General features: G+C 40.4%; 1 protein-coding gene and 1 long non-coding RNA gene across 2 annotated transcripts; one reads left to right on the forward strand and one right to left on the reverse strand.

Annotated features, from left to right (window-relative positions):
• Positions 1-2,664: 2,664 nt before the first annotated feature.
• LOC106937693 (uncharacterized) lies at positions 2,665-4,094 on the reverse strand. The gene is made up of 2 exons (XR_001422440.1): positions 3,103-4,094; positions 2,665-2,933 (listed from the first exon to the last, which is right to left on the reverse strand). It is a non-coding gene; the product is annotated as an uncharacterized LOC106937693 (long non-coding RNA).
• On the forward strand, positions 2,900-25,422 carry LOC106937692 (tyrosine-protein kinase fyna-like). Its single transcript, XM_015019332.1, has 12 exons — positions 2,900-3,073; positions 12,288-12,544; positions 15,610-15,706; positions 17,974-18,072; positions 18,257-18,360; positions 19,268-19,417; positions 19,513-19,677; positions 20,700-20,879; positions 20,995-21,071; positions 21,720-21,873; positions 23,564-23,695; positions 24,265-25,422. Exons 2-12 carry the CDS (start codon positions 12,298-12,300, stop codon positions 24,471-24,473), a joined length of 1,614 nt encoding a protein of 537 aa, XP_014874818.1. The 5' UTR covers positions 2,900-3,073; positions 12,288-12,297; the 3' UTR covers positions 24,474-25,422.
• Positions 25,423-27,669: the final 2,247 nt, after the last annotated feature.

A 27,669-nucleotide genomic window follows, 5' to 3' on the forward strand; every position in this document is an offset into this window, starting at 1 on the left:
TTTTAAAAAACCCCAAAACAAAAAAAAAAAAAAAAAAAAAAAAAAAAATGGGGCAGGTTAAGGACACAAAGTCAAGCAGAAAGAGCAACGAAACTCAAACCTGTAATCTGAAAATAAAATAATCCAAATCAAATTATGAGGTAAAAGTTAAGGTCACTGTCTGTGTTTTGAATACCAGGTATCTAAGCCACTTAATCCTGAAATTGATTACATTATGCACCTTTTAAGAGGATAAAATGATCTCTATACACAAAAGGAGATCTTTTGTTGTATCTGAACAAAACACCCCATTTAGCAAACATTATAACTTGAGTCAGAATAATGAACAATGTTTTAAACCCATCAAGCTGATTTCCAAAAACCTGAAGGTGGATGCATCTCTCTGTGTTTTGTTTTTTGTATTTTCCTCCCCCTTTTGCAAGTAGTTTTCATGAAAACATCAAATCTGATCTTTCACACGCATTTCACCAAGGCCCTTCAAAATGTACATCTGGACACTTTGAATAAAACAAACTCTTGTCCTGCACTGACTGTGTCCTAAATCCCCAAATGAATTTCATTGTCTGTTTCACTCGTGGGCATGAGGTGCTTTTCCACACATTTTGTTCTTTGTTTCACACCAAACACACCTGGAGTGTGTTTTGCTCAAAAGCTCAATGTGAGTATGACTGGACATTTGTCTTGTTTATAATTGCTGTTTTGAAAAGGGATTATTGGTCTAACTTTTAATTTGGCGAGATTTTGACAGTAGCCAAAATCTGCCTTATTAAGAAAAACAAACTTAAGACATTAAATTGCTCATTCTCTTGTCTTCTACTTCATACGAAGAAACATTATTATTTAGTGATCCTAAGATTCCACTTTTTTGCTGCAGTTTTTTTTTACCTGTGAGCTTTAGATTTGTTTGCCTCCCTTTGCATCCTGGTATTTGAGTGTGGTGACTAGACAAGCTTCATACATTAGCCAGCCTTGATTGTTGCAGGAGAGGACTGTAGACATAGACAAGTTTAGGTGTGCAATGTTCTTATTGCCATCTCCTGAAATATGCTTTCCTGTTATGGGATACGTCTTGTCTTTTTCATTTAAGAGTAACTGAAGTTCAAAATGGGTAGAGGCAGAGCTGACTTTGACTACAGTCCTTGAACGTGGCACACTGTGCAAGATTGTTACTATAAAATCTGAATAATAACTCTTGCTACACTCTGTGAATATGCCATACTTGCACAACTTCTTGCTCTAGCAGAAATGTCAAATATGATTAAATAGAGATTTAAGTCCATTTAAGAATGGACAGCAGGTTATGGGTGGTTATTAGTTGAGTCAGATTCTAAAAGAAGACTACAAGAACAAAGAAAAGGTGTGCTTTGTAGCAAACCACTTACCAACTGATTTGGTCAAATGTTTAGGCGGAAAACCACTGGGAAAGCAATTTCTGCCCAAGCTTTAATATCTTGACTGATTTATTTTGCAAACTCCACCAGTTCCTCCTGTGGCAACCACACAGCATGATACTGCCCACCCCATGCTTCACAACCTAGCTGACTTAAACTCTTCCTTCTTTTTACATCTCCACAAGACATGTTTTGGGAAAAAAAAAATCTCAAGCTTCATTTGCAAGTCATAATCTGGCTTGTTTGTTGCTTTGACACACATCTACACCAGGTCTTCTGCTTTTATTCTGGGGTTTATGTTTTGAAGCAAATCATGTTCTTTCCGGGCCACAGTATCTTTTTTTTTTCTGAACGGTGTGGCTGGATATTTCTGTGGTTTGTTTCACTTGTTTGTTTGCACTTGCATATATGAGTGTTTGAAAGTTTTCCAGAGGATTTAGAGTTTCACAATTTTTTTCACATTGTGTAATTTATTAGCCTTTCAGAAACTCACAAAGCCTTTCCCAAATTGTTTAGAGGTATAGAAATTTCAGGGTATGTAAATTTCTGAATGTGTAGCAGGCAATAAAAATCTTCTCCCTTGTTATTAGAAAATTTAAATAAGTTGGGTAAGCCTTCCAAACCTAAAAGAGAAAGTTTAGTCTGATTTAACATCAGACAAAAAGAAGAATAGTTTTTTTTGTTTGTTTATGTTTGGGGAGGGAGGGGTGTGAGTTTACATGTAAAATATCCTATTTCAGCAGTACTTTTAGGCTTATTGCACATCTTTACAAGGGGACTCAGGCGTGAAGGGCGCTGTACATTTGAATCTGGTCTTCTTCATTGGCCTCAAATATTCTGATGGGAATAAAATTGCAACAGTTGATTTCCAATATCATCAATCTTAGCAGACAGGTAAACTCATGCAGATATTCTGCGGTTTTTAAAAAGGAAAACCTTCAGGCTACATTCTGTCCTTTTGACTTTGAGTAAAAAAAAAAAAAAATCTCACTATAACACTATAACACAGCAAGCAGGACTGCCTCCCGAGTGCTGAAATTCACTTGATCAAAGACAAATAGCCAACAACAGTGCCCTGTTTTCCAGCATTCTCATAGACGAGGAGGTGCCCCACTTGTGCCCACATTGTAAACTCTCATTGGATGAAAACGTTGTCAATCAAGGCGGTCTGACTCTGCATCAGCCTCACGCAAAACAAAGTGCTTCAAAACAAACAGAGTAAAACCGGAATTTAAAGCGGCACTTCTTTAGTTGCGACAAACAATAACAGAGATTTATGCTTTGAAAATGAATTGTGGTGTTTATTATTATGCTTCTATGCGATAAATAGTGAAATAATATTCAATAAAGTATGTAAAATTAAATGTAATTAAATGGAGTATTCGCTTTCCTCCAGAAACAGATGCTTTATTTTGAAAGTCCTAACCGGAAGTGCTCGATGCTGCTAGTGTGGCTTGACAGACTTCTCACTCCATCGTCATCATCCGAACACACGGCGGCGACAGGCTTTCCGGCGGGGACGAGTCTCTCCCTCTGTTCTCCCTCCGTGTGAGGAAAATAAAACACAGACAGAGGAGAGAGAGAGACAGAGAGAGAGAGAGAGAGAGAGAAAAAAAACATTAAAAAAATTCCTTCACAAAATCTCAACTGAAAACTCCGATGGACTGATTTGATTTTCTGCGGTAAGCTTGGTTTTGTTTTTATGTCTTACTTCTGCTCCAAACCGGTGCAGCCGCCTCGTCCTCTGTTTTGCTCTGTGGGTTGAATCCATCTCAGGAGAGAAGAGGGGAGATAAATAACACGCTTTAAAGCGCCACGGTCGTATGACCAGACTGTTCCTGTAGAAGTGGGTTTGCTCTCATGTGCGAGTTTGAGATCAATCAAAAAGAACGACGTGCTGTGATTTTGCGGCTGGTGTTTTGCATTCGTGCGTTTCTGAAGAGGTGTTGCATCTGCTGCAGGGACGGATGGGTTGCAGAACAGAGCTGACTGCTGAGGCCGAGAGCACCACAGACCCGCAGACAGCCTCCTATTGATTAGTCTCCGAATTAATTGTCACATTTGTTGAGCTTATTGCATTGCCACGCTGTTAAATTTCCAATTAAAGCCGCTTTAATCGGGTTATCTGTTGTGTCTGGAAGTGCTGCCATCCATTTTGGAGGCAAACACAAATGGGATGATGTGCTGGCTTCCCATGTGATATAAGTTAGGATGCAGTTGGTGTTTTAGTTGACGTGTCTTCATCTTCACTCATCACCCTAAACCTGAGAGTGCACAGTTGTGTGTGATATGTTTCACTAGATTGAAATGAGTTACTAATGCTCCATGCAAATGTTTCTTTAGGACCTTTGTGTTCACAAGTAAACAAGATGACAGACATGTTTGCACCTCAGCATTAGTTTACAAGCATGGCCCTCAAACTGTGGTGCACTAGTGGGATGGGACTCAAAATAAATTGGAGGATTAAATATTTGCAAGGTAAATCTGAATTTACTGTGCTGCAACAAGCGCCTGTAGTCAAAGACAGGAAGTGTACTGGTGCACTAATTTTTGCTTTGAAAAATAATCTACTCAAAGCAAAGTTCACTGGAGGAAATTTGGAACTTGTTGACTATTGACCTTTTGCTTACAATGACTCTTTGCTCTCCTGCCCACAAGCTGGGCAAAAGAAACTCTTAGATAAGTTGTTTGCTCATAAAAAAATAAATACATAATGATTTTTTTTCTGATTTTAGGTCATTTTTCAAGTTCTGACTCTTATATTCTCCAAGGGAAGTCCAAATTAGGAGTAGTTACACCAATACTCACTTCTGATTGTCTGATCAATACCTCCTTATAAGTCTTCTTTCCCTGTTTATTTCTTTCTGATTTGTTTCTTGCTTTTCTGGAAATAGTATAATAGTCAGAATTAGACCATTAAAAACAACCCTCATCATTCAAGTAATACTTCCTCAATGTCGAATTGTTTATGTCATAAATCTGTAGTTTGCAACCATTAAATTCTCCTTAGTTTCAGTTTCTTAGCATTAACTACTTAATAAATGTGATTTTCACTCTATGAACTTTTGTGAACTGTTCAAATTTCCAGGTTGATTCTTTACTTAAGTAAAAAACAAGTCTCTGAAATTAATTTTACTGATAAGTTACAGCTGGGTGTAAAGCCTAACTAATTTAGAGCATAAACAATAAAGGATATACAGGACTAATTTAAGTTTTGATAATCAGTGAGACTGATCGGTTTCTGGACATTGATCATTTGTGGTGGCTGATATTTTTCTATAATTAAATATCCTGTTTCCTGTATTCCTGTTTCATTTGAACAGTGAAACAGTAACAAGTGCTGGTGGCTACTTACCTCTAGATTCAGAACTTGGATTTGAGAATGAAATTAGACCCAACATAAGCAAACTGGAAAACAATTGGGAATTGCTTGACACGGAGAGTGACCAGGCTAACTGACGTTAGCATGAAAGGCTAATATGTGTTTTGTAGTTTCTAAGACTCAGAAGTTGTCATTATTTCTTTTCTCCTGATTTACTGAGTCACCTGCAGACTTCGTGGCCCATTTTTCTTTTCATTTGTGTTGTTGAGTTAGTCTAAGTTCAGCTTATATATTTCCAGTATCCTCTGCTGGAAATTACAAAGGATAACAACATGGTTCTTCATCATGTTGGCAAATGATGAAGAACCAACCTTTACCCTTCACTGAAGCAACTTTTGGAAATATTCATCAACAGATCCCAAATTCAGACAAATGCTCTGCTATTTCCTGGTTTATTTGATACTCCAATGTTCCTTATTTCCCAAGTCTCAGTGCAAGATGCCCAAATCAAGCTGACTGAACGGATAATTACAATGGTCTCAGTTATTTAACAGCATGACTCAACACACTCAACTGTGAACACTGTGACACTGAAACACAGCTAGGCTTAAACCACGTACTGTATGAAGCTCAGCTGTGGGTTTTATAACCCACTCTGTTCATTCAGCGCTCGAAGAGCGCTTTGAAAGCTTTAACACTGCGTTTCATTGTCCTTGTAATCTTGTGGCCAAGTGAAATGTGCCCATTGTCCTGCTGTTGATACACTGAATGAACTCGGTTGTCTGACACAAGCAAATGTTGTAACTATCCAGAGAATGGCAGCCATAAGGAGGAGATTGTCCGTGTCGTCGAAAATCCAGCAGACAGAGCGGCGTTTGTCGTATTTCATCCAAATGGGACACAGCTTCAAGTGATGCTCTTCTTGTACTTGTCTTTGTTGGTGGAACAAAACGTCGGGTTTTGGACTTGGGTAAGGTCAACGCGTGTGCGTTGTCCGTGGGAGTCGGGTGGGAAGTTCGACATTAACTCCTATATCAATAATCTTGAGTGTAAAGTGACACCACACCTCAAAAGAATCAGGCCTGTGTTTGGAAGGGGTTGGTTGAATTGCAAAGCGGTCGCATTTATGAGAGATTGGTAAGTTAAGTTCTGTGAAATGATGAAGACATTCCAGTAGTAGTAATCACCATCTGAGCACAGCTTCACTGTCTTGTGGTTCTTGGTCGGGTTTCAAAGACTCAAAGCCAGTTTTTGTTATTGAGGTTTTATTTTTGTATGTCATGTATCAGGTACATGACATACAAAGGTTGCAGATTGTGTGTTTCAATTTACCAAAAACTCAGTAAATACTGAAAACTGTTTTGGGCACCATAGCAAATAAGCAGAATTGTTTTAAGAGAAAACAGGAGACAAAAAGTCTAATGCAGTGGTAGCGAAATATCTGAAAGGCCATCTATTCAATTCACTCAAATAAACATAATTTAACTGTGATTTACTGGCAAGCACCAAGCCACAACAATGTTATTTTAAAAGATTTATTTAAAGGATTGTGGCTGTCGTGGGAGAAGAGGATTAATGAATTTTTATGGACTCATCTGAGGGGAGGCTGGCTGCTGGATGCTTCAGCGATCCAGACGCGTAGTGGCAGTTCTGTCTCAGCACATCAGTTCCCCAGTCCAGATAAGGACCTTCATGATACTACGTAGGGCACAGTAGAACAAATGGGTCAAACGAAGAAGATAATGGATAATGAGGCAGGGAAGATGGATCAAGAAGGTGGTCATGAAGGAGAATGGTTAGGGTCAGGGATGGAGGAAGTAGGGATGAGCGTTTAGGGAGTTCAGTGGTAGAGGTGAGAGTCGAAGGAAGTAAGGTTTTGGGAGTTAGGAGAAGGGATGAATGTTGAAGGACATGGAAATGAAGGGTAGGATCCCGTAGTGAGAGGTAGTTGTAAGGGTTGAAGGCAGGAGAGGTGAGGATTTAAAGGATGATGGTGCTGAACAGGATGGCATAAATATAAAAAATATTACTTGATATACTATAAATGCAATGATAGCCCTGTCACAATAACAAATTTTCCTGCATGATAAATTGACCCAAAGGTTAATGCGATAAACGATAATATTGTTGTTTTGAGACCGTTTTCAAAGCAATAATAATGCAAGGACACATTCTTGGAGATAACTTTAAATTTTGATGAACATTTAACACTGGAACTGGCAAAAAATTTCAAATATCAACAATACATAAACAAAACAACATATAAAATGAATCATTGAGTCTCTGTAAACAAAACTGTCCTTCAAAATAAGGGCCAGTTGACACCAAATCACCAGTCTGAAGATTTTTTTCATGCAGCTTTTGGTAGAAAAAGGAACAAAAAAAAACCATTCAATTATGCAAGTGAAAATCATTGAGTTTGTTTATTAAACGATTAATTGATTATTGTGAAACCTACACAGGAATTTTTTTTCCCTAACACTCTAATCTTTGGTGTTTCGATGAACATTTTAACTTTTGCTTTACTGGATATGGATGGTTTCGTCTGTGCAGAGCGTTCACTTTTGGACGTGTCACTTTCTCAGGTCTGTCTGACTGTTTCCTGTTTTATCCATCTGTTAACCTTAACCTGACATTCCTACACATTTGCAGGAACAGCCCTGTCTCTTTCCTTACCATGCTGTTGTGGGCCTCTTTGATTCAAGCTGTTCATCTGGGTCTGAAAATAGCACAAGAATTGTTCTTGCTGAGACTGAGGTGAAGACTTAAGGCTGTGATACCATCATGTGCTTTCTTTCGGGGGAGGGGGGGGGTTAAGTTGTGTCACAGGTTGATCTGAGCTGAGCATGAAAAAGTCTTGATACTACTTGAACTTTTTTTGCATTTTGCAAAAAAACGCAAATGCAAAATGCAGCAAAATTGTGATGTAAAGAGAAAATACTATCTAATTTGCATCAATAAATATTGTAAAAGCTTGGTGTACTTTTGTAAAGTGGACTTTGATCTGGCATTTTTAACATGGGAACAGACTTTAAAACACTTCTTTGTATACTCACTTAGGGATGGGCGATATGAACTTGAAGTTTTATCGCAATATTTTGTGGCACTATTGTGATAACGATAAAATTGGCAATAAGAATGATTTATTACTCCTTTTTTAGATAACTGTATAGCTGTGACTTTGTGTCAAAGCAATTATAGCCCCATAAACACATACAGCTCTTGAAAAACATAAAACATTCCAACTTGTAAAGCACTTCTTTAGGACACTAGTCATATAAATCTACAAATTGTAAATGCATTTAATAATATTTTCAAAATTATTGATTTATTGGTCCTTTCCTTGAACAAACTGTGGAGAAAATAGTAAAAATTAACAGACAATATCCACAGGTTTGGGAATTAAGTGGAATTTTCTGTTGCAGCGATAAATAATAATAAGAAATTTATCACAATAAACGATATGATAAACTTCCATCCCTACATTCAATATCAGCCCCAGTCTGGCCCAAGTTTGAAATATTTTGCTGCACCAAATTTGCAGCTGGACTTGAACGTGCAGGCTAAATGTGTTAGCAACTCCTGTCACTCTGCATGATGGAAGATGTTGTGCCGCACCGTCATCAGACAGAGTTGATGAATGTGTTAGTCTATCAATAAATCTGTACTAAGTTATGGGTGTTAATGCGGTCAATGTTGAATTCGAATGCTGGAAAGAGGGGGAGGAAGATGCAGGAGTGACGAGATCTGCAGAGGGGCTCGTGGTTGGGCTGAGAGAGGAAAGAAACTGACCTCTGACCTCACGATAAGTTTTGCCGGACGATAAATTTTCCACTGTTGCTTTGTTTTAGCTGAAGGAAATGTCCCTATATAATAATCAGTTAGCTTGTACATGTTGTGTGAAAAACCTCCACGCAGCATTACGCCGCCTTGGGTTGGTGTTTTTATGGTCATGTGCAGCATTCGTTTCCCTCCAGACAGAGTTTTGGCCTGTATCTCTTGGAGCTAGTGTCTATTTATGTAGATCTCTGTCACCGTAAACACAAGGAAAAGTTAAACTATTTGGACTTTCCCATATGACAAATGGTGTTGACTCATCCATGTAATAGCTTGAATCTGAAACTTTTTGATGAATGTGTGTGTGACATGTTTATGGCGTTACAGTAGTGAATGATTGTTATCCGTCCCCTCGCCTGTGTTGATTTATGAGGGGCATCTTTTTCTGCCCTGAAACTTTTCTCTGCTGCCCAAACGTGGCGGCCTGCGCACGGTGGGAAGACGTGCACAAATGGAGACGCTCTGGACCTTTTTAACTCGGAAAAGACAGAAGGTTTTCATGATCCCCCCCACAGGCACAACGGTAACAAGAGATCTCCCCTCATTTACTCTGCTCCCTCCAGGAGTGGATGCAGTGCTATTTAAATCTCTGCAGTCACACCAGAAAACAGACTCTTACCATTTTCCTCCTGTCTGCTCTCTTAATACTTCAAGCTTATGCAAAGCAGCAGCAGAACGTTCATCAGTACTCTTTTCAACATTGTTACTTGAAAGTTTGTTTTTAAAAAGGTAAGAAACAGATGGACATCTCCGTTAAACTCACACGATAGTGTTTTCTTAACCCGCAGCCGAATAACATAAATGTTTTATAAGCTGCTCGTCAAAAAGAAAAGAAAAAGGAAATTGCTAGTTTTTGCTGAAAACACTCGTTCAAAATACTTATCGATTGCTCATGTACTCGCAGTCTATACTAAATGTTTTATGATGTATTTTTAGCTTGAATACATGTGCTGGACTGTCCGAGAGGGATCCACACGACTGAAGATGTGAATATAAATGTCAAAGAAGATTATCTGAAATCTGGAGGATTAGAGACAAATCTGCAGTTTTCCTCCTTGCGTTTCTGTCCGCGGTCTCCTGCTCTGCTCCGGGCTCCTGTCGTAATGCGCGCTCTCTGCGAGCCCGCTTCCTCTTTTGGCTGTTTTATGGAGTTTTATGGGCGGTCGTGAATCACGCTGATCTCTTTCTCTCCGCAGTGGCTCCCCTTCTCTGTCGTTAGTTAAGGCAGAGTGGAGCAAACGCTCACCTGCTTTGAGGAAGTGAAACGAACAGCTCTGCGCACACAGAGCGCCGGGCTTCCCACAATCCCGCCAGGTGCATTGCTGTCGGATTCCTGTTCCGCAGGTACGGCACAGCAGTGATTTGTGCCTGTCACCTGGTCTGCCAAAGCCATAGTTTGCTTTTATTGCCGCCTGTTGACACACAGGAGCTGCGGCAGATTTAGAAGGCAACAGATCTGCAAAGTGAATTTGCCCGGCTGTTCTAGAGATGTTACACTTTACTTACGTGTTTCCTTTCGACAATGTAAGATGATAAAATGTTTTCAGGAAAGTTTCAGTTATCCCGTTACAGCCATCCTAAGAGGAAGTTTGCTTTAAGTGAAAAAGATCTCACTTTTTGTGACATGGTAGCAGCATTCTTCATTGCATTATATCATATCGGGGGTTTATTTTGTAGAACAACATAAAGCAGCGTCTTGTCACAGATTTTCAATTGGATTTGAATCTGACTGGACCTTTTTAAAACATAAATATGCTTATATGTTAGCATGTAGATCTCTAGGGTTGTTGTTATGCATAAAGGTGAATCTTTGCCTCAGATCGTTTGCGTCCTCTGACAGGGTTTCCTAACCGTTATTGAATCTTATTTATCTCCATTCAACTCTGACCGGATTCTGAATCCCCGCTGAGGGAACATCTTCCCCACAGCAGCGATGATGGGGAATATTTATCCTGGATTTTAATTTGGGGTATCAGAGTACTGGGAGCTGCTCAGTACTCGACAACTAACTAGGCCTATAAAGCAATTATCGCTACGTTCTTTTTGCTGTTGCTTCCAAGATAAAAACGTTCACGGAACCGTTCCAGAGTTGTAAATACGCAGCTCTTTCTGATTTCCGGTCTTGGCAGGGCTTTTTCTTTTTCTTTTTTTTTCCTGAGTGCTTGCCGCCCCCCAGGCTGCGGCGCCCTGTGTGGAAGGTTATGATGAAAACCTGCTGCTGCCTGGAGCTGAACAATAAAGTGTGTCGAACCTTTTTTTTATTTTTATTTTTTAAAGATTTTAAGATTTCTTTTAACTTCATGTTTATGCTATATTTTGATTTTGGTTTATGGCATAAAATCCTAATAAAATTCATTGAAATCTGTGTTTATAACCTGACAAAATTCAGGGAATATGAATACTTTACTAAGCCACCGTAACTTCAATGATTATAATGACGATTAATAATGATACCCAGGACTGATAAACTTCTGTGGGTGATAAGCTAGAGTTTTTTGTAAAGTACTGTTTTTCATGTCATGTTTTTATCCTTTTTTATTTATGACAAAAATAAAAAAAAGGATTGAAAAAAAAATGTGAGTTAATGCCAACTGGTATTGTCATTGCAATTTCCAACAATAATGCCACCAGTTTTCTTAATGCTAATCCTATTCTGCAGCCTTAGTAATAACAATAATAATAATAATAATAACACCCTAATAATAGTAATAATAGTTAACTCTTTTTGTTTCAGTATTTCCAATCTTGTACTATTAATTGTATTTTTTTTCTTTTTCATTAAAGCTATAGAAGGCTCCTTGTAGAATGCGATTAGTGTAAAACCTGTCATTTTAAGCACAGTAATGCTTCCACATTATTGCTCCTTTTACACCCAGCACTCATAAATTATCCCCCATCAGCCGACAGCCCATCCTTTTCTTTGATGGAGGGAGCGATGACGGTTCCCCTTCCCGCTAATGCCACCTCTCCCCGTCCACAGACACTGTCAACAAGTGTGTTTCCAATTAGCCGCGTCTGAAGTCAGTCGGCTGCTCGCTCTGATGAAAGACGGCCCCGCAGCCAGCCATGCTTCACCAGCTTCAAGACCCTCTTCCAGGCACACCTTGAGCCTAGATGTTCATTAGTGTTACTGGGTCCATAAAGATGGAAGGGCTCCTTCTACAGAGATCGCCTTACTCATTAGCAAAACTGGTTTAGTGAGGCCAAATCCTCCGTGCTCAGGGATAAATAGCAGTGCCAGGAAGTGGTTTGCTGCTGTGTGCGTTTGTTTTTTTTTACTTCAGTACTCCGGGTCCATAGATGTGCGTGTGTGTGTGTGTGTGTGTGTGTGTGTGTGTGTGCGTGGAGCTCCTGTTAAAGTAAACAAAAACGAACTGCGTGCCATCCTATAAATGTGGTGGCGTGGGAGTAAATTCTTTGCACATGTGTGGTCACGCGACACTTTGGAGACGTAAGCCATAAAGAAGTTAATTCATATTTTAAAAGCAACCACACGCGGCTCGGCTACGGTCTGTTTTTTGTGTTAAATTAGAGAGCGAGGATCGGGTTTAATTTCAGCTTAACTGTTGGATTTTTCTGAAGGCCTTGTCTCAGAGGAAAATGTGAAATAATGGAAGATTAAATTATAAATTCCCCAGGAGAGGCAGCTTTGGAGCTGTTATTTCCACCTACATCCTCATTCTGTCTCTCACTCCTTCCATTTCTCTCTCTCTCTCTCTCTTTCTGTCCGCTCACAGACGATAGAGGATGGGCTGTGTCCAATGTAAGGATAAAGAAGCAGCGAAACTCACCGATGACCGCGAGACCAGCCTCACACACAGCTCGGGGTACCGCTATGGCTCCGACCCCACGCCGCAGCACTACCCCAGCTTCGGCGTCACCACCATCCCCAACTACAACAACTTCCACACCGCCGCCACGCAGGGGGTGACGGTGTTCGGAGGCGTGCACACGTCCTCGCAGTCCGGGACGCTGCGGTCTCGGGGAGGGACAGGTGAGGCTGGACCTCCGCAGCAGCTTATCCGCATGCAGACTTAATGCACAACGATGCGTGGCTGCAAAAACTACCACGGTCTTGCTCTGTTGGTCGCAGTTAGACGTCGTCAAAAGTGTTCTTTTGCAAAAATCACTTTTGGCTAAGAAAAAAAAAAATCATTATTTTAGGAAGGTGACGATTCTATTCTGCCTTGGAACAGTATCTAGGCTTTTTCTGTTATGGTTATGCAATCAAAAACTGCATTGTGATTGGTTGGCATATCTCAAAGTAGTGGGTATTTTTATTTTTTTAAACATGGCTTTCTACTAAACCACAATTCAAAGAGCCATTTTTGCCTTCAGTCCAGCTAAATAAAGCTTATCTAGAGCCAATAATGTTACATGATTGTAATTTTGATAAATATTTACTGCAGGAAATGTGTTGACATTCTTAAAGAAGAACCATTAAATTCATTTTCTTGTGGGTGGTTTCCAATAAACAAAAGCGCAAAAAGAAGACGAACGGGATGCTGTGGATAATTTCAGAAAAATTATATTCAAACACTTTCTAAATAAATGACAGAAAAATAGATCTAAAGACATGTTGCTGTTTTTTTAGTGTCATTCTGTTGTGGAAATTTAATGCAATTATTCAATGACAAAAAATTTATCTAAAACCTGCATTTGTTATAACGTCTATATTTAAAAATATTAGATGACTATTTTTTTTAAACCTTGTTATTTAGAGCCACTGTGGAAGGTGAAAAGAGTGGCTCTTTTTCAGATCCCTGCGCTAAGCTAACAGTCCAGAGAGGATTTCCATGGTAACTCTGGAGGAGGTGCAGAGCTCCACCGCTCTGGTGGGAGAATCTGTTTACGTCACTCACTCCTCAAGTTTGACCTTTTATGGGAAAAGCTGTGAAAATAAAGTCATTGTTCAAAGAGATCCTCAAAATCCCACGTCACGTTGTGGGAAAACGTTTTATTACGAAAGAGGTGAGTCAAAATTGATCAAAAACGTGTTTTGCTCAAAAAAACAAGAGGCTGCAAAACTGTTTAAGACGGGGATGGGGACTCACAGACTCACCTTCTAGTAAGACAATGAAAACCACACATCGCATGGCTGCAATGGAAAGATTTAGCATCGTTTTGTGTTAAAACGACCCAATTAAATTCCAGAAATCTGACCGTGAATCAGTGGCAGGACTTAGAAATGAACAGAATCTATTAAACCCTGTTTGATTGAGCTGAGATGTTTAGCTGTTTTTCTTTTGATGCGTTTCTTGTTTTTAATATGACTCGCTGATCTCAGTTGCTTCATCTTTTTTCTTTTTTTTTTTTTTTGTGGAGAGTCTTTGAATCAGCTTGTGGACGAACAGTCCTTCCCCCAAAGGTCTCCGGATGAGATGAAGCTGGTAGAGACGTGTAACATTTGTCTTCCACTTTCTGTTGATCTGTAACCTGAAATCCCAATAAAAGAGTGAATACCTCTTCAGTTCAAGTCATTTTAAGGGGATTTAACGTGACGTTCAACGTACGGTTGTGTCAGAACCGCTCAACAATTAAAAACAGGAAACATTCAGTTTAACACAGAGGGGAGCTTCAAACACGTTGGAAATCATCTCCCTCTTCGCAGCTTAGACACACACAAAAAAAAAACTATCTCATCATGGCTGGGATTATTAGATTTTTCTCTCTCCAGTATTGCCATGCTGCGATAAAGGAATCTGTCTGTGAAGGACATTCGACCCCGGCCCTCTGGTTAATGGAAAACAGAGTGACCTAATTTATAGCCGGTGCTCTGTGAAGCACATCTGACGAGCAGAAGGACCAGACATTTTGCTGAAGAGTGCAAATCCCTCTTCAGCGCGTTGCGCCGCTTCTGCTTCAGGCTTTAAAGACACATATGAAGCACATCTTTCTTCACCGTTAGCTGTCCTGGGCCTTCTTTTCCCCCCCAACGTGCAAGTACGTAGAGTCAGAGGATTGTACAGTGGAGTTTTACGTGAATGAACTAAACAACACAGGTCGATACGCTGGATGAGAATGGAGGTCAAGAGGAGATAAAGGGGAGCTTTTGGTGGATTTAATAGGATTCAGAAAGTGAAATCTTTCAGTGGTTTCAGGCTTGTTTGAAGATGCTGGGACTCCAGAGGCATCTTTGTCTTGTAACGAAAAAAGATTGCATTCCTTTATTTCTGACGTAGCCACAACAGTTTAATAAAGTCTGTTGTGGCGACTCTCGCCACAACGTTAAAGTTCCATTCCGTAAAACAAAGGCGGTGAGCCGAAAGATGGCTGACATGTTTTCAAGCGACGATTCAGACGAGGATCTTATGACAGTTTTGACTCCTCATATGTCGCCTGTTTGCTGCTCAGCGAGTATAAAAGTATTTTTAGGGTCAGATTTAAAACCAGGACTGCTCCATATTGATCTCCACACCTCATATCCTGAAAATATCACATTGATACAATTTCTTACTTGTGTCCTTCATCCACCTTTGTGTCAGTACGTCCTTTCTTCATGCTGCCCTTCCTTTCTTACATTTTCTTTCTTCCACCTTTGTGTCCTCATGTCATTCCTTCATTTTGTTTTTACTTCTTTCCTTTTTTTGTGTCCTTTGTTTGTTCCTTGTGTCCCAATTCTCTCCCTCCATTAAGCTGCCCTCCTTCCTTTTTCCTTTAATTCATTCCACCCTTCTGTCCATGCTTCTTCCTTTTTGTTTCCTACCTCCTTTCTTTCTCCCCCTGTTTTCTTTTCTTAGTTTTCTTTCCTTCCATCCTTGTGCCTAACATCTCTTTATGTTTTCCCTTCCGTAATCATTTTTTCCTTCCTTTCTTCCTTTCCTTCCTCCCTGTTTTTAGTTTATCATTTTGCTTTGTCCTATCTGCCTCCCTTTGTTGTGGTCCGTCTTCTTTTGACCCTAGAGTCAGTGCTTGCTTCCTGTTTCTCCATCCTTCTTCCCTTCCTGTTTTGTTGAAATACTTAAAATGAAACTTTTAATCCGTACAAATCACAGACAGCCTTCAGATCTTTTAGCTCAGCTGTCATACTGAATGTGACTTTCTTGTTTTCCCCTGCAGGGGTAACTCTGTTCGTGGCTCTGTATGACTATGAGGCCAGGACGGAGGATGACCTCAGCTTCAGAAAGGGGGAGAGGTTTCAGATCCTCAACAGCACGTAAGTGTGAAAACATCTGTATGACAGCATGCGGAGGGAGGGTGCTGGTTGTGTTCTCCTCCGATTAGTTTTGGGATTGTTTTTCACCACGGTCCAAACGCTACATCTGGGATAAAATGTCACACAGGAACACGGAGAGCGGTCGGTGTCTGTGTTGAATTACCTTGTTTTTGTCGTCGTTCTCCTTTTATTCTGAGCAGAACGTCGTCGTGGAGTTTAAGCCACACTGGGACTAGCTGTGTGGCACATTTCAACACTTTGCTCCAGTTTTTGCCAAAAGGATTAGCTTCAGATTGTAGTACAAGACTTTAGAAAACCTTTCTTACAACTTAATCTCTTCCGCATTTTGTCACAAACGTGGACTTTAACATATTTTATTGAGATTTTATCCGACTGACCAGCACATAGTTTATGTTTATGACGCGTAATCATTCCTGAGTCTTTTGTGGCTTTTTGGCCCCTTCGTCTTAATAACGCTGACCAAGCATTATATAGAAACAGTATTTGTAAATATACTCTAATTCTTATTTTATCTGGTTTAATATGTTATCTCCATGGAATTTATTCACCAGAATGACACCAATGAATGATTTTGCAATTTTTTTTATTCACTTTGTTTGAATTTGGAAACGACTCAGTTGGTTTCTTTTTTTTTTTTTTTTTTTTTTTTTTTTTGCTGATTGTAAAACCTTGAAGTTTCTTCTCTACACAAAAAACGAATAAAAAGAAGCGAATGAATCACCTAATTTCAAAATAAAATAAAGTTTTATACATTAAATAGTTTTAAATCTGGGCAAGTTTTGTATTTCCTAAAGTTCTAGTCGTCTTAAGAGCTCAAGGAAATGATTTATAGAGTGGCATAGTCAAAGTGCAGAACTAAATCCCATAGATAATCTCTCCATTCAATCTGACTAAGTTGTAGCTATTTTGTAAAAAAAAAAAAAAAAAAAAAAATTCTGTCCTAATGAGACTAATGCACAATATTTGCAGGAAGTCGAAACCTTTCTACAGGACAAGAGACAAGAGTCATCTGTGCTCGTTTTAGTCAAAATGTGGTGAGAAAGGAACAGATTGTCTTGCAAATGGCTACAGCGTACTAAAGGTTGCACCAATTAGTCGACTAATCCATTCTTTTCTCTGCAATGACTTTTTTCTGGGCCAGTCGACTAGTCGCAATCACATGACAAAACAGATTTTTCCAAGGAAATGAAAGCAGGTGGATTAGGTGAGTTCGTCAGAAAGCTCAAATTGTACGAAAATGTAAATAATTTAACAAAGAGAAACTGTAAATTACAGCATAGGCTACCGCAATAGGGGCGTTGCGCGGCGCGGTGGTTACCACGGCGCCCCGCATACAAAGACCTTAACCCGCAGAGTTCAACCCCCGTCCTCCATTCGCTGGGCCCACGCCTCGCTCCGCTCTCTCTGCCCCCTCACAGTCAGATTGCTGTAAAATAAACTAGTGCCGCCGAAAAAATCCTTAAAAAAATAAAAAAAATAAAAAAAAAGACTACCGGTGAAAGGTACAACAATGCGTCATGATGTCAGGCTTTTTTATCCACCCAACTGATCAGCGTCACCCTGCGTATTGAAGCTTTTAACCTGGCAGCTTTACGCTCTTATAAAGATATGGTTTGAATACATCTGGAAACTAAGTCCAAGCTTCATCCTGAGGATCTGATGGAGGCGATCTTAGCCGCTGTCTGCATGTCGGTTCAGAGAGCCGAACCGACTCTGAGTCAGCGGAGCGTCCTGCTGCGCATCGGGCGGAGGAGCAGCAGGACGCTTCGTTGAATTCAACTGTAATCAAACGGGATCCGTTCATAATAAGTTTAGTTTGTGATGCTCCAAAAGCACCATTGTGGTCAGTGTGGTAATTTGACTCCTATGCGAGTAGCTATCCAGAGATCATCAGCATCATTTGGTGTTTGGAAAAAAAAAAAAAAAAGTCAGACCCGACTTTGTGCAACAAACTTTTCTCCGCTGCTCACGAAGAATGATCTGTTTATTGCTCTTTTAATTCTGCATAGTAGACTTAGTAAAAGCGGGAGAATGGGAGGGGGGTGTCAATATTTGCCGTGAAAATAGCTGATAAAGCCTCCAAGTAGTTGTGAAGGGTACCAGTTGACTGTGTCCAAAACTGTCTAGAAAATATTCTGTAACGTTTTGGGTTTACTAGAGCTAAAGTTTTCCAACCTGCTGGTTCGTTCATCCTCTCTCTCTCTCTCTCTCTCTCTCTCTCTCTTCCTCTCTCCCTCACTCCCCAGGGAGGGCGACTGGTGGGAGGCTCGTTCCCTCACTACAGGTGGAACTGGATACATTCCCAGCAATTACGTCGCTCCTGTGGATTCGATCCAGGCGGAGGAGTGAGTTCACCTTTTCTCACGAGATCAGATCCCGTTCTCTGGGAGCCCGTCGTAAATGTCGAGCAGCTTCCCCATCTGTCTTTTGCGTAACGAGACGCGGTGTAATACCCACTGCAAACCGAGCGAGTGAAGTGCATTCGGCGCAAGACATGTTAAACCTGGGGCCTTTTTGTTTCTCCCGCAGCTGGTATTTTGGTAAATTAGGCCGAAAGGACGCGGAGCGGCAGCTGCTTTCCGGTGGCAACGCCAGAGGCACGTTCCTCATCCGTGAGAGCGAAACAACCAAAGGTACCGCACAGCGGCGACACACTGAGATGGCAAACACTTTTAACCTTCAGGAAAGGTGTGTGAAACACGTGCCAATACAAGCACTGCGCAGGGCATCTTAGAGCAAACTCGAAAACTCAATAGAACTTTCAATAAATTCCAGGTCCAGATATGTATGGAAAAGGAAAATAAGAATGTGGGAAAATATTTGTATTTTCAGGCTTTATTTCTTAGTGCAAAGTGCTTTAATCCATGTAAAGCACTTTGAATAACCTTGTTGCTGAAAATGTGCTATAAAATTACCTTAAATGTTCCCTTCATTCCTTTCTCCCTTACTTCTTCTTTCCCTTCTTCCTTCCTTCTACATTTATTTCTTTTCTTCCTTTATTCATTTTTTCCTGCCTTTCTTCCCTTGCATCTTCTCAAGTACATCCTCCCTTCTTTGTGTTTTTCATGCCCTTAATTCATTTCCTTGTGTCTGTCCTTCCATCCTTGCACGCTTCCTCCTCTCTCTGTACGTCCTTCTTTCCTCATGTCCTTCCTTTCTAGTCTGTGTCCTCAAGTCTCTTGTCATTTTTGTATCCTTCTTTCTTATGTCTTTCTTCATTTTGTTTCCTTCCCTCTTTTCTTTCCTTCCTCATATCCAACCTGTTAGTCCTTCCTCATATCCTTCCCTCTCTTGTTCTATTTCCGTTCTTGTTTTTGACTGTGAAAATTTCCAGATTTCATGACCGTCAGACCAAAGTATTGACCATAAATTCATACTATGCTAAAATAGACATGAAGGACAGAGAAAGTTGAATGTGGAACAATAGGAAATACTTACATAAATTACTTTATTGCACTGGCATCAGTTTTCTGCTCCCTGGTTTTCATGAACTACATGCCTATATGCTATTTGTTGACGCATGCGTTGTCTCCGTTCCAGGGGCGTACTCTCTCTCCATCCAGGACTGGGATGACATCAAGGGAGATCACGTCAAACACTACAAGATTCGTAAACTGGACAACGGAGGCTACTACATCACCACCAGGGCCCAGTTCGAGACCCTCCAGCAGCTTGTTCAGCACTACTCCGGTGAGAGCGCTTGATTTGAGGGAGAGCAATGACTTACCATGACAGCTCCGAGTAGGAGTTTTGTTTTTCACGCGTGTGCCCTCCCGCGTTTCCAGCCAGGGCTGCAGGGCTGTGCTGTCGGCTGATTGTGCCGTGCCACAAAGGCATGCCTCGTCTCACCGACCTCTCCGTCAAAACCAAAGACGTGTGGGAGATCCCGCGGGAGTCTCTGCAGCTCATCAAACGCCTCGGCAACGGCCAGTTCGGAGAAGTCTGGATGGGTGTGTATCGTTTGGCGCGGGCGACGGTTCGGACAGCTGTTGCAAAACAGCTGTCCGTAATTGGAGTCCGTGTGAGAGCCGGTTCTAATTTGCTGTTTTAAAGCTGCGCCCATTTTGCTTGAGTCAAGATTTTAGACAGCATATTTTGACTTGAGCTTCATGAAAACACAACTTGTCCCAATGTCCTATGTTCTAAACGTTAACTGATACTTAAATATCTGCTGTACATGTCGGTGGCCAGTGCACAGAGGACACACTCCTTCCATGAACTCCCTCACATTTTTCCCAAAATCCTTCCAGAAACCTAGTGATACGTGACGATGTTTAGCAGACTTAGTTTATATAGCTTTGAACTTGTCTTGGAGCAAAGTTCAATCCATCTTCTGAAAATAAATGCAGCACGCCACGAATCCAAACACATGGTGACGTGGCCGTCCACGCAAACTGGAAAGAGAAGGAGGAAGATAAATCACTTTTGAAGAGCCGCACGGATCCACAGAGAGGGAATCTGTTGACTGGACCTCTGCAGTCGTGCACGCCACACATCTTTCTCTTTTTTTGAGGAAGGCCAAGAAAAAAAGCTAAGACATCACCTCAAAGGCAGCCCTGTGAAACATGGTTTTGGCTGCGTCGTACTGTGGACACGGTTTTCTTCACAAGACCTATTAGAAGTTCACGGCCCTGCAGGGACTTGTACTAAAACATGCAGCTGTAACGATTCGTTTCACCTTCATTGCAAACGACTGCCATACCTTTCCGGTTTTTATCTTTTTAGAAATATGTGAAAACTTTGCATATTTTCACATCTCTTTGACAGTTTTTCCACAACTCTGCATCGGTCCCTCCCAGCAGTCTGAAACCAGTGGCTGTGAAGCCACATTCGGCTCACACTGGCTCAGTAGCATGATGTAGAACTGAAAATGGTTTTTAAATATACAAAATGTTCATTTTGTTCCAAAGATGAGCACCACTCCTTAGACAAACGGAATCGTGTTGCAACTATTTTTGATTTTTTTCATCAGGCACATGGAACGGCACCACGAAGGTGGCGGTGAAGACCTTGAAGCCTGGCACCATGTCGCCCGAGTCCTTCCTGGAGGAGGCTCAGATCATGAAGAAGCTCCGACACGATAAACTGGTGCAGCTCTACGCCGTCGTGTCCGAAGAGCCCATCTACATCGTCACAGAGTACATGAGCAAAGGTCACAGTTCGCGTCATTCCTCGAGAGAACAAAAAAATAAATAAAATAGATACCTAGGGAATAACTGGAAAACCTCTATAAGAGTGAAATGCAACAGATTCTTCTTCTTTTTTAGGAAGTTTGCTGGATTTCCTGAAAGACGGAGAAGGACGAGGCCTTAAACTGCCAAACCTGGTGGACATGGCGGCGCAGGTGTGCTGCTAATAACCTCTCTAGTTTTTACTGTGCTTTGTTGTATTGTTGTTGTTGTTTTATTTAATGTATGCTCCATAAGAAACACATAAATCATTAGCTAATAAACATATTAGCTTTGCCTTTCTACAAATCATCCTTGTTTTATTGTTTTGGCGAGGAACCTCTTGTCCCTGTTAAATAAATGGATGCAATCGTTCCTTTAAATCCGTTTTTTTAAGTTACAATCAGATAAAATGTTTTCATTTGCACTAGTCCTTACAAACTGTACATTATTAAACTAACAACCCCCGTTTAAAGGAGTTTAAGTATCCAAATTAAGTAAAATGTTCAGCTGGGGTTTATAGTTTTGTAAAAACAATCAGATGACAGCTGTTTAGGATCTCCCAGCTGGTTTTGATTATCTTCTAATGAGTTGATTTCCAGCGTTGGGTTTGAGGACTAAATGCTAAATGCTGCAGCGCCGTTCTCCCGTTTCCATTAGACGGTGGTTTTAATGGCGTGGCTGAAGTGTGGGCCCATTTACTAATGTGTGTGTGTGAGGGGGAAAAAAAAGACGCTTTTTGCATAACACACATTTGCCGACCTTGAAACTGTTCGGTTTTAAGTTGTTTTAGATGGAAAAATAATGAAACCTCCTTTTCCCAGGTGGCAGCAGGAATGGCGTACATTGAGAGGATGAACTACATCCACAGAGACCTGCGCTCTGCCAACATCCTGGTAGGCGACGGCCTGGTCTGCAAGATTGCCGATTTTGGTCTGGCCAGGCTCATCGAGGACAACGAATATACAGCGAGACAAGGTGGGCCGGATAGAGGAGCGTGGTGAAGGGGCAGATTTGTGCCAAAATATTTTGGTATAAATGATGTGAACATATTGAAGTATCATCTCCAGACGCCAGCCGGGTTACATTTACTCCCAAAGAAAAGGTTGGACATCCAAATGGACAACCATCCTTTGACTTAACATTATTTTTTGAATGATAATTTCATTTTTATTTCTTTTAATATTAGCTTAATGTCAGTTTCGCGTTGTTCCTGTAACCAAAATAGATTTAATGTAATGGCTAACATTTAGCCCTCCCTACTAGTAAATGTTGCAGAAAAGTCACAACTATTAGCTGTTAAATAAATGCGATTATGTGGATGCTCTTATTTTGAAATGTAACCAGACTGTTAAGACAGGCGGGGGGGAAAAGTTATGGAGATGCAGGTAATGTCGGATGCTGTTATTATGTAATAACGACGACAGGCTCCCCCCAATCGTGTTGCACTTGATTTTGTTTGTCCAATTAGATCTCGAGAAACGCCTTCCTTTGGAAATGCCTGTTTCATCTGCAGGCATACCTACTTAGATCTTAAAACGGAGAAAGTGTAGAACTGAAACAAATACGTGAGGGCAAAGTTGCCTACAAACCTGCCTATGTTTATGTCAGAAGGAATGGGTCAATGGGCTCTACTAATCTTTCTAATCTAGTTTCTCAATTCCCAGTAGGAAAAACAGCATCATTTCCAACCTAAAGTCAGAACTCTGTTTGGGGAAGTCAGAGTTTGCACACCAACCTTGAGTTATGTATCTAGTGCTTTCTCCCACCAACAGGATATAGTGAACATGGCTGAGATAAACCATATACTGTGCATTTCTGGCAGTTTGCATCTCGTTAAACTAGTTTTTACTTGTTCTTTTTTTTTTTTCTATTACTGTTTTTCAACAAGAACACCGTCAGCTCACATGATGAATGTGATGTCATTCGCAGAATTTGAAAAACGTTACCAAAAAATTTACTCTCTCTCTTATTATTCTGGCATTTTACCAAATATAAAAAAAAAAAAAACTTGGAATCGTAACCAAGCTAAATCAGACATTGAAAACTCAAGACACAGTTGCAGCATCAAAGGCCGATCTGTGCGCACATATCTTACATGTTCCTCCAATTTTCCTTCAGTAGCCTCAGTTTCCCTCACCCACAACATCCTTAGGAATACTTGCAGTCAGAGGAAAAAGGTCTGTGGTTTTGCAGAGGGTAAACATGCATGAATTTGTTCTGATGAACACTTGGAAAACAGAAGGATGTGGTTGGAACATGGCTGAAAGGCAGCTGAATGTATATCGAGCAACAGTGAAAAATCTAATCCAGACGAGCGCGTTTAACTGCTCGAGTTTCCACTCGACAGTCCGGCTGCTTTTCCTCAGCGAGTCGGACATAAACTACTCTTGTCAACATGCCCAGCTGCTCGTTGGACAGCAGCTTAAAAAACATTTGACTGTTTAACTAGGGCCAAGTGTGAACGGAGACGGGAGAGGAGGGGAGGGGGAAAGATAATGGAATTGTTCCGTCATTTTCCCAGCGGGACGCTGTGATGTGAAACCACAGATGAAACCTGACCTACTTACCGCCGAAGTATTTTCTCGGGGAGCGGCAAAAGCGAAGTCACAAACACGTTGCCGTAGCTGGAGGAGTAAACATGCAAACCTTGCTTTACTTGTTTCAGGCGCCAAGTTTCCGATTAAGTGGACGGCTCCCGAGGCCGCGCTGTACGGGAAATTCACCATCAAGTCAGACGTATGGTCGTTCGGCATCCTGCTCACAGAGCTGGTCACCAAGGGGAGGGTGCCCTATCCAGGTGAGACGTCTTCCTGTTGATTGGTCACGTCTGATAAATGCTGCATGTCGCCTCGTTAGGGTTTTTGCAAGGAAAAATAAGCCGCATTTACTACCACAAATGTTAGTGCATTTTGTTTCAATTTCATACGATAGACGAACACAAAATTTAAAATGAATTGCACACCATTTACTAAATAAAATCCAGAGCAATAAACTGCCTGTGAGGATAAATTCGTCTTGGTGGTGGCACCTTCTGATTCAGGCGACGGGAGCTAAACACCCAACGATGAGCTGAAACCGAGGCCGAGGTTTACGTCCCATTAGGACGTTATTCTACTTCACAACTATGCAGCACTTTCACATAAAAGAGCACACATATTTGAATCTGAAGTAAAAAAATCATCAAAAACAAGAAAAAAGGTCTCATAAGATATCAAACCACACCAACAATACGGCATATTAAAGCAAACAAAAACAAAGAACCAGCAGTAAATCACAGACTCTTAGATGCATTAAGCTGCTTAGTGCTGCTGGGAGCTTTGAATGAGGTCAGTGAGAGGGAATCTGTCCGCTTTCCCTCGTCCCCAGGCATGAACAACCGCGAGGTTCTGGAGCAGGTGGAGCGAGGCTACCGGATGCCGTGCCCTCAGGACTGCCCCACCTCCCTGCACGAGCTCATGGTGCAGTGCTGGAAGAAGGACCCCGAGGAGAGGCCCACCTTTGAGTATCTGCAAGCCTTTTTGGAGGACTACTTCACAGCCACTGAGCCTCAGTACCAGCCGGGGGATAATCTCTGAAGCGCCTCCGCCCTCATCTCGTGTCATTTCATGGGCGTTCCACCAGAGGGAGCCATGCACCTCCTTTTCTGTCATCTTAGAAAAGCTTTTTTTTTTTTGTTTTGTTTTTTGACGGACTTCTTCCAGACGTCATGGAAACGGGGACGGACGGCGGCAAACTGCACATCAGCTCCGAGGATGTTGATGGGGGCCGGAAGTAATAAACTTTCATAAATGAGCAACATAAGTTGTGTACTCTGTATGTATTGTAAATATTAATTGCTTGTTTACTTAACTTTTTTTGTTGTTTACTTTATATTACTTTTGATAATTTGGGAGAATATGGAATATATATATTTTTTTTCTTTTTAATTAAAGGTTAAAAATGTTTCAGTTTACGTTTTCTGGAGCAGTGTGTGTTTAACTCGGTGAAATTAAAGTTTCACAAAAAAACCATATACTGCTAGTGCGGTTGCAGGCGTCTTGGACCGAAGCATCTGACGTTTTTTTCTGAGACCTCAGCGCCATTTTTTATTTTTTTCCTTTTTTTTTACGAGGCTGATTTAACAATACTTCTCTTCTCAAGGAACTCAGATGTACTATAAAACCTGTTTTTGCCTTTCATCTCTTTAGTAATCTTCTTATAATGCAACGGAATGCCTTCACGCTTTACAAACACTAACTCGCATCATGGACTCGTCCGATCAAGCCCGAAGCGTAGGGCTAATTCAGCACCGATACTAAGTGCATCCATAGCATTTCAGCTCAAGCCGACAAGTTTTAGCTTGGCTTAAAGTAATCTTTAGTTTAGCTTTATGTAGTTGAAGCGGGGCGGACTTCCTCTCGAGCTGAAACCATTGTTTAGGTGACTGCTTAGTGTACTGATAATGTATGTCGCATTGACGTATGGAGTCAGGCTGTATAAGATCTCCTCTCTTTTTTTCTTTTTTCTTTTTTTTTTTTTGCTTTGACATGCTGAGAATGAAGGATGTGTACTTGTATTTGTCCCTGCATTACATGTACTTTTAAATAACATGTTCTTATGTTCAGCCAGTGTTATATGTTACTCTTTTTTTTGTTTGTTTTTGTTTGGGGTTTTTTTACTACAAGGTGTCAAACCTGCCTCTGGATGTGATCCAGGACAAATCGCCATTTCTGTGTGTATTTATGTTGCTTTCCATGGGTGGTAAAGTAAACTGTACATTTTCATTTTCTATCACTTCTTTTCCTAATTTATTAGGCATACAAAATTTTATTTTATTTTATTTTTTTGCTCTCGCTATTATTTATTGTCTGTCTATTACCTGTACACAGCTGGTTTTCAAATAAACAATCTTTCAAGTATTAGATTTGTGTTTCTGACATTCAAACAACTCTTTTTTTTAAGGGTTGCTGGGCAACCTGTTTTTTCAAAAGATAAGCTATGTAAAGAATGCATCATACTCATGATGATGTTTGTTTTGTCACACTTAAATGTTTCAGATAATCAAACACCTTATAATGCAAGACAAAGATAACCAGAGTAAGCATAGAAGTTTTTCAAAGATGAGTTTGGCTATTAAGGGGAGAAAAACCATTAATATCATCCTGACATTATGGTAAATGGCCTGTCCTTCAAAAGTGCTTCATCAAATCCATAAGACCCCAAAGCACTTCGCTCTACATTCACACACTTGCTTTTTAACTTTATGTGAAAAGGTAATTGACCCTCTTGTTGATCGTGAATAGACTGTAATTACCCACATTTTAAGAGAAACTGAGTTTAGCCTCAGACTATCAAAATAAAGAAAATTAACAACTAGTGTAGTCGGGATGATTTGCTGCTCCAGGAGAGCGTCCAACTAACAATTTATGACCGTAACCTCAAGCACATCTTAGATGGCCAGATTATCGGCAGATTATTATTATTCCAGATTAGCGGCAGATTATTATTATTCCAGATTAGCGGCAGATTATTATTATTCCAGATTATCGGCAGCTGGCCAATAATCTGGAACACACAAGCACCTTTAAACAGCTCGACAAAAAGTAAGATAAAAGCTCTGGTGTGTCCTACTTAAAGCCCAGAAATCCACCCAGTTCACGTCCTGTGACAAGACATTATGCAGTTTGTTCAATCCACGAAACTAGACTGGATTAAAAGAATTCAAAGAGGTGATCAAGAAATTACGAACTGCTTAATGGCGACCGGTGCCCTCCAGGTCGGCCCAAACACGTTGTTCCTTTTCCACATATTCCCAGGTTATTTTAGAGAATTTATTTTCTCTTGATAAATTAAATCATGATTTGAAAATACATTTTGCATTTACAAGAGTTATATTGGGTCTGTATTAAAATGTGTTTGTTGATAAAGTGTAACAAAAAGGCAAAAGCGATGAATCTGTTAAGGAGGCACATACTTTATTTATTTATTTATTTATTTATGTTTTTTCCGGCCCCGAATTCCCTCTCAACGTACTTTACAAGACAAACAGGTTCTACACATTTCAACTGGTAAAGAAACCAATTTGGTTCAGGTTCAGTTCAAATCAATCCAGTACTTTCCATCACTTCATCAGATTCTGATGGAATCTGAGTCCAAATTAGTATTAATTATAAACCAATGCAGTCAGATTAATAGAAAACTCTCTTCATACTAAGCCCACCGCACGACAATCTTTCATCTCGATCAAGCATTTGGCAACGATGGACATAATTTATTCACTTTTCTTTTTCAACTGCTTCCTAACATAAATACATCAGCCAATCACATGGCAGCAACTTAATATGTTTAGGTATTAAGACGTATCAGAATAGGGAAGATAAATTACGTTTGTTCCTCATGGGTTCATCAGAGTATTTTAGAAACTGCTGATTGTCATCCAGAACCGTTTCCATGGTTACAGAGAATGGTCCAAATGAGAAAAGATACAATATTATGTGGTCAAAAGGCCTCATTGATGTTAGAGGCCAAGGGAGAATGGACTGACGTGTTTGAGGTAATAAAACGAACCACTTGTTATAGCTAACATATATTTTTACTGTAGTATTTGTTAATATTTATGCTATCTTTGTGAGTGCCTCTATTATTTACATATGTGACGGGTGCTGTACATATAAAATATAATTCTTTTACTGATTACTTTTTCACTCTCAGAATGTATTTGATTCTAGCTTTAGAGAAATGATGCAACCAAAGTTCAAATTTCACAAATTTAGACTGTGAACGTCATATTGC

The sequence above is a fragment of the Poecilia latipinna genome, unplaced genomic scaffold (assembly GCF_001443285.1).
Source record: "Poecilia latipinna isolate Pla-1442-1.1 unplaced genomic scaffold, P_latipinna-1.0 Scaffold2414, whole genome shotgun sequence".
NCBI lineage: Eukaryota > Metazoa > Chordata > Actinopteri > Cyprinodontiformes > Poeciliidae > Poecilia > Poecilia latipinna.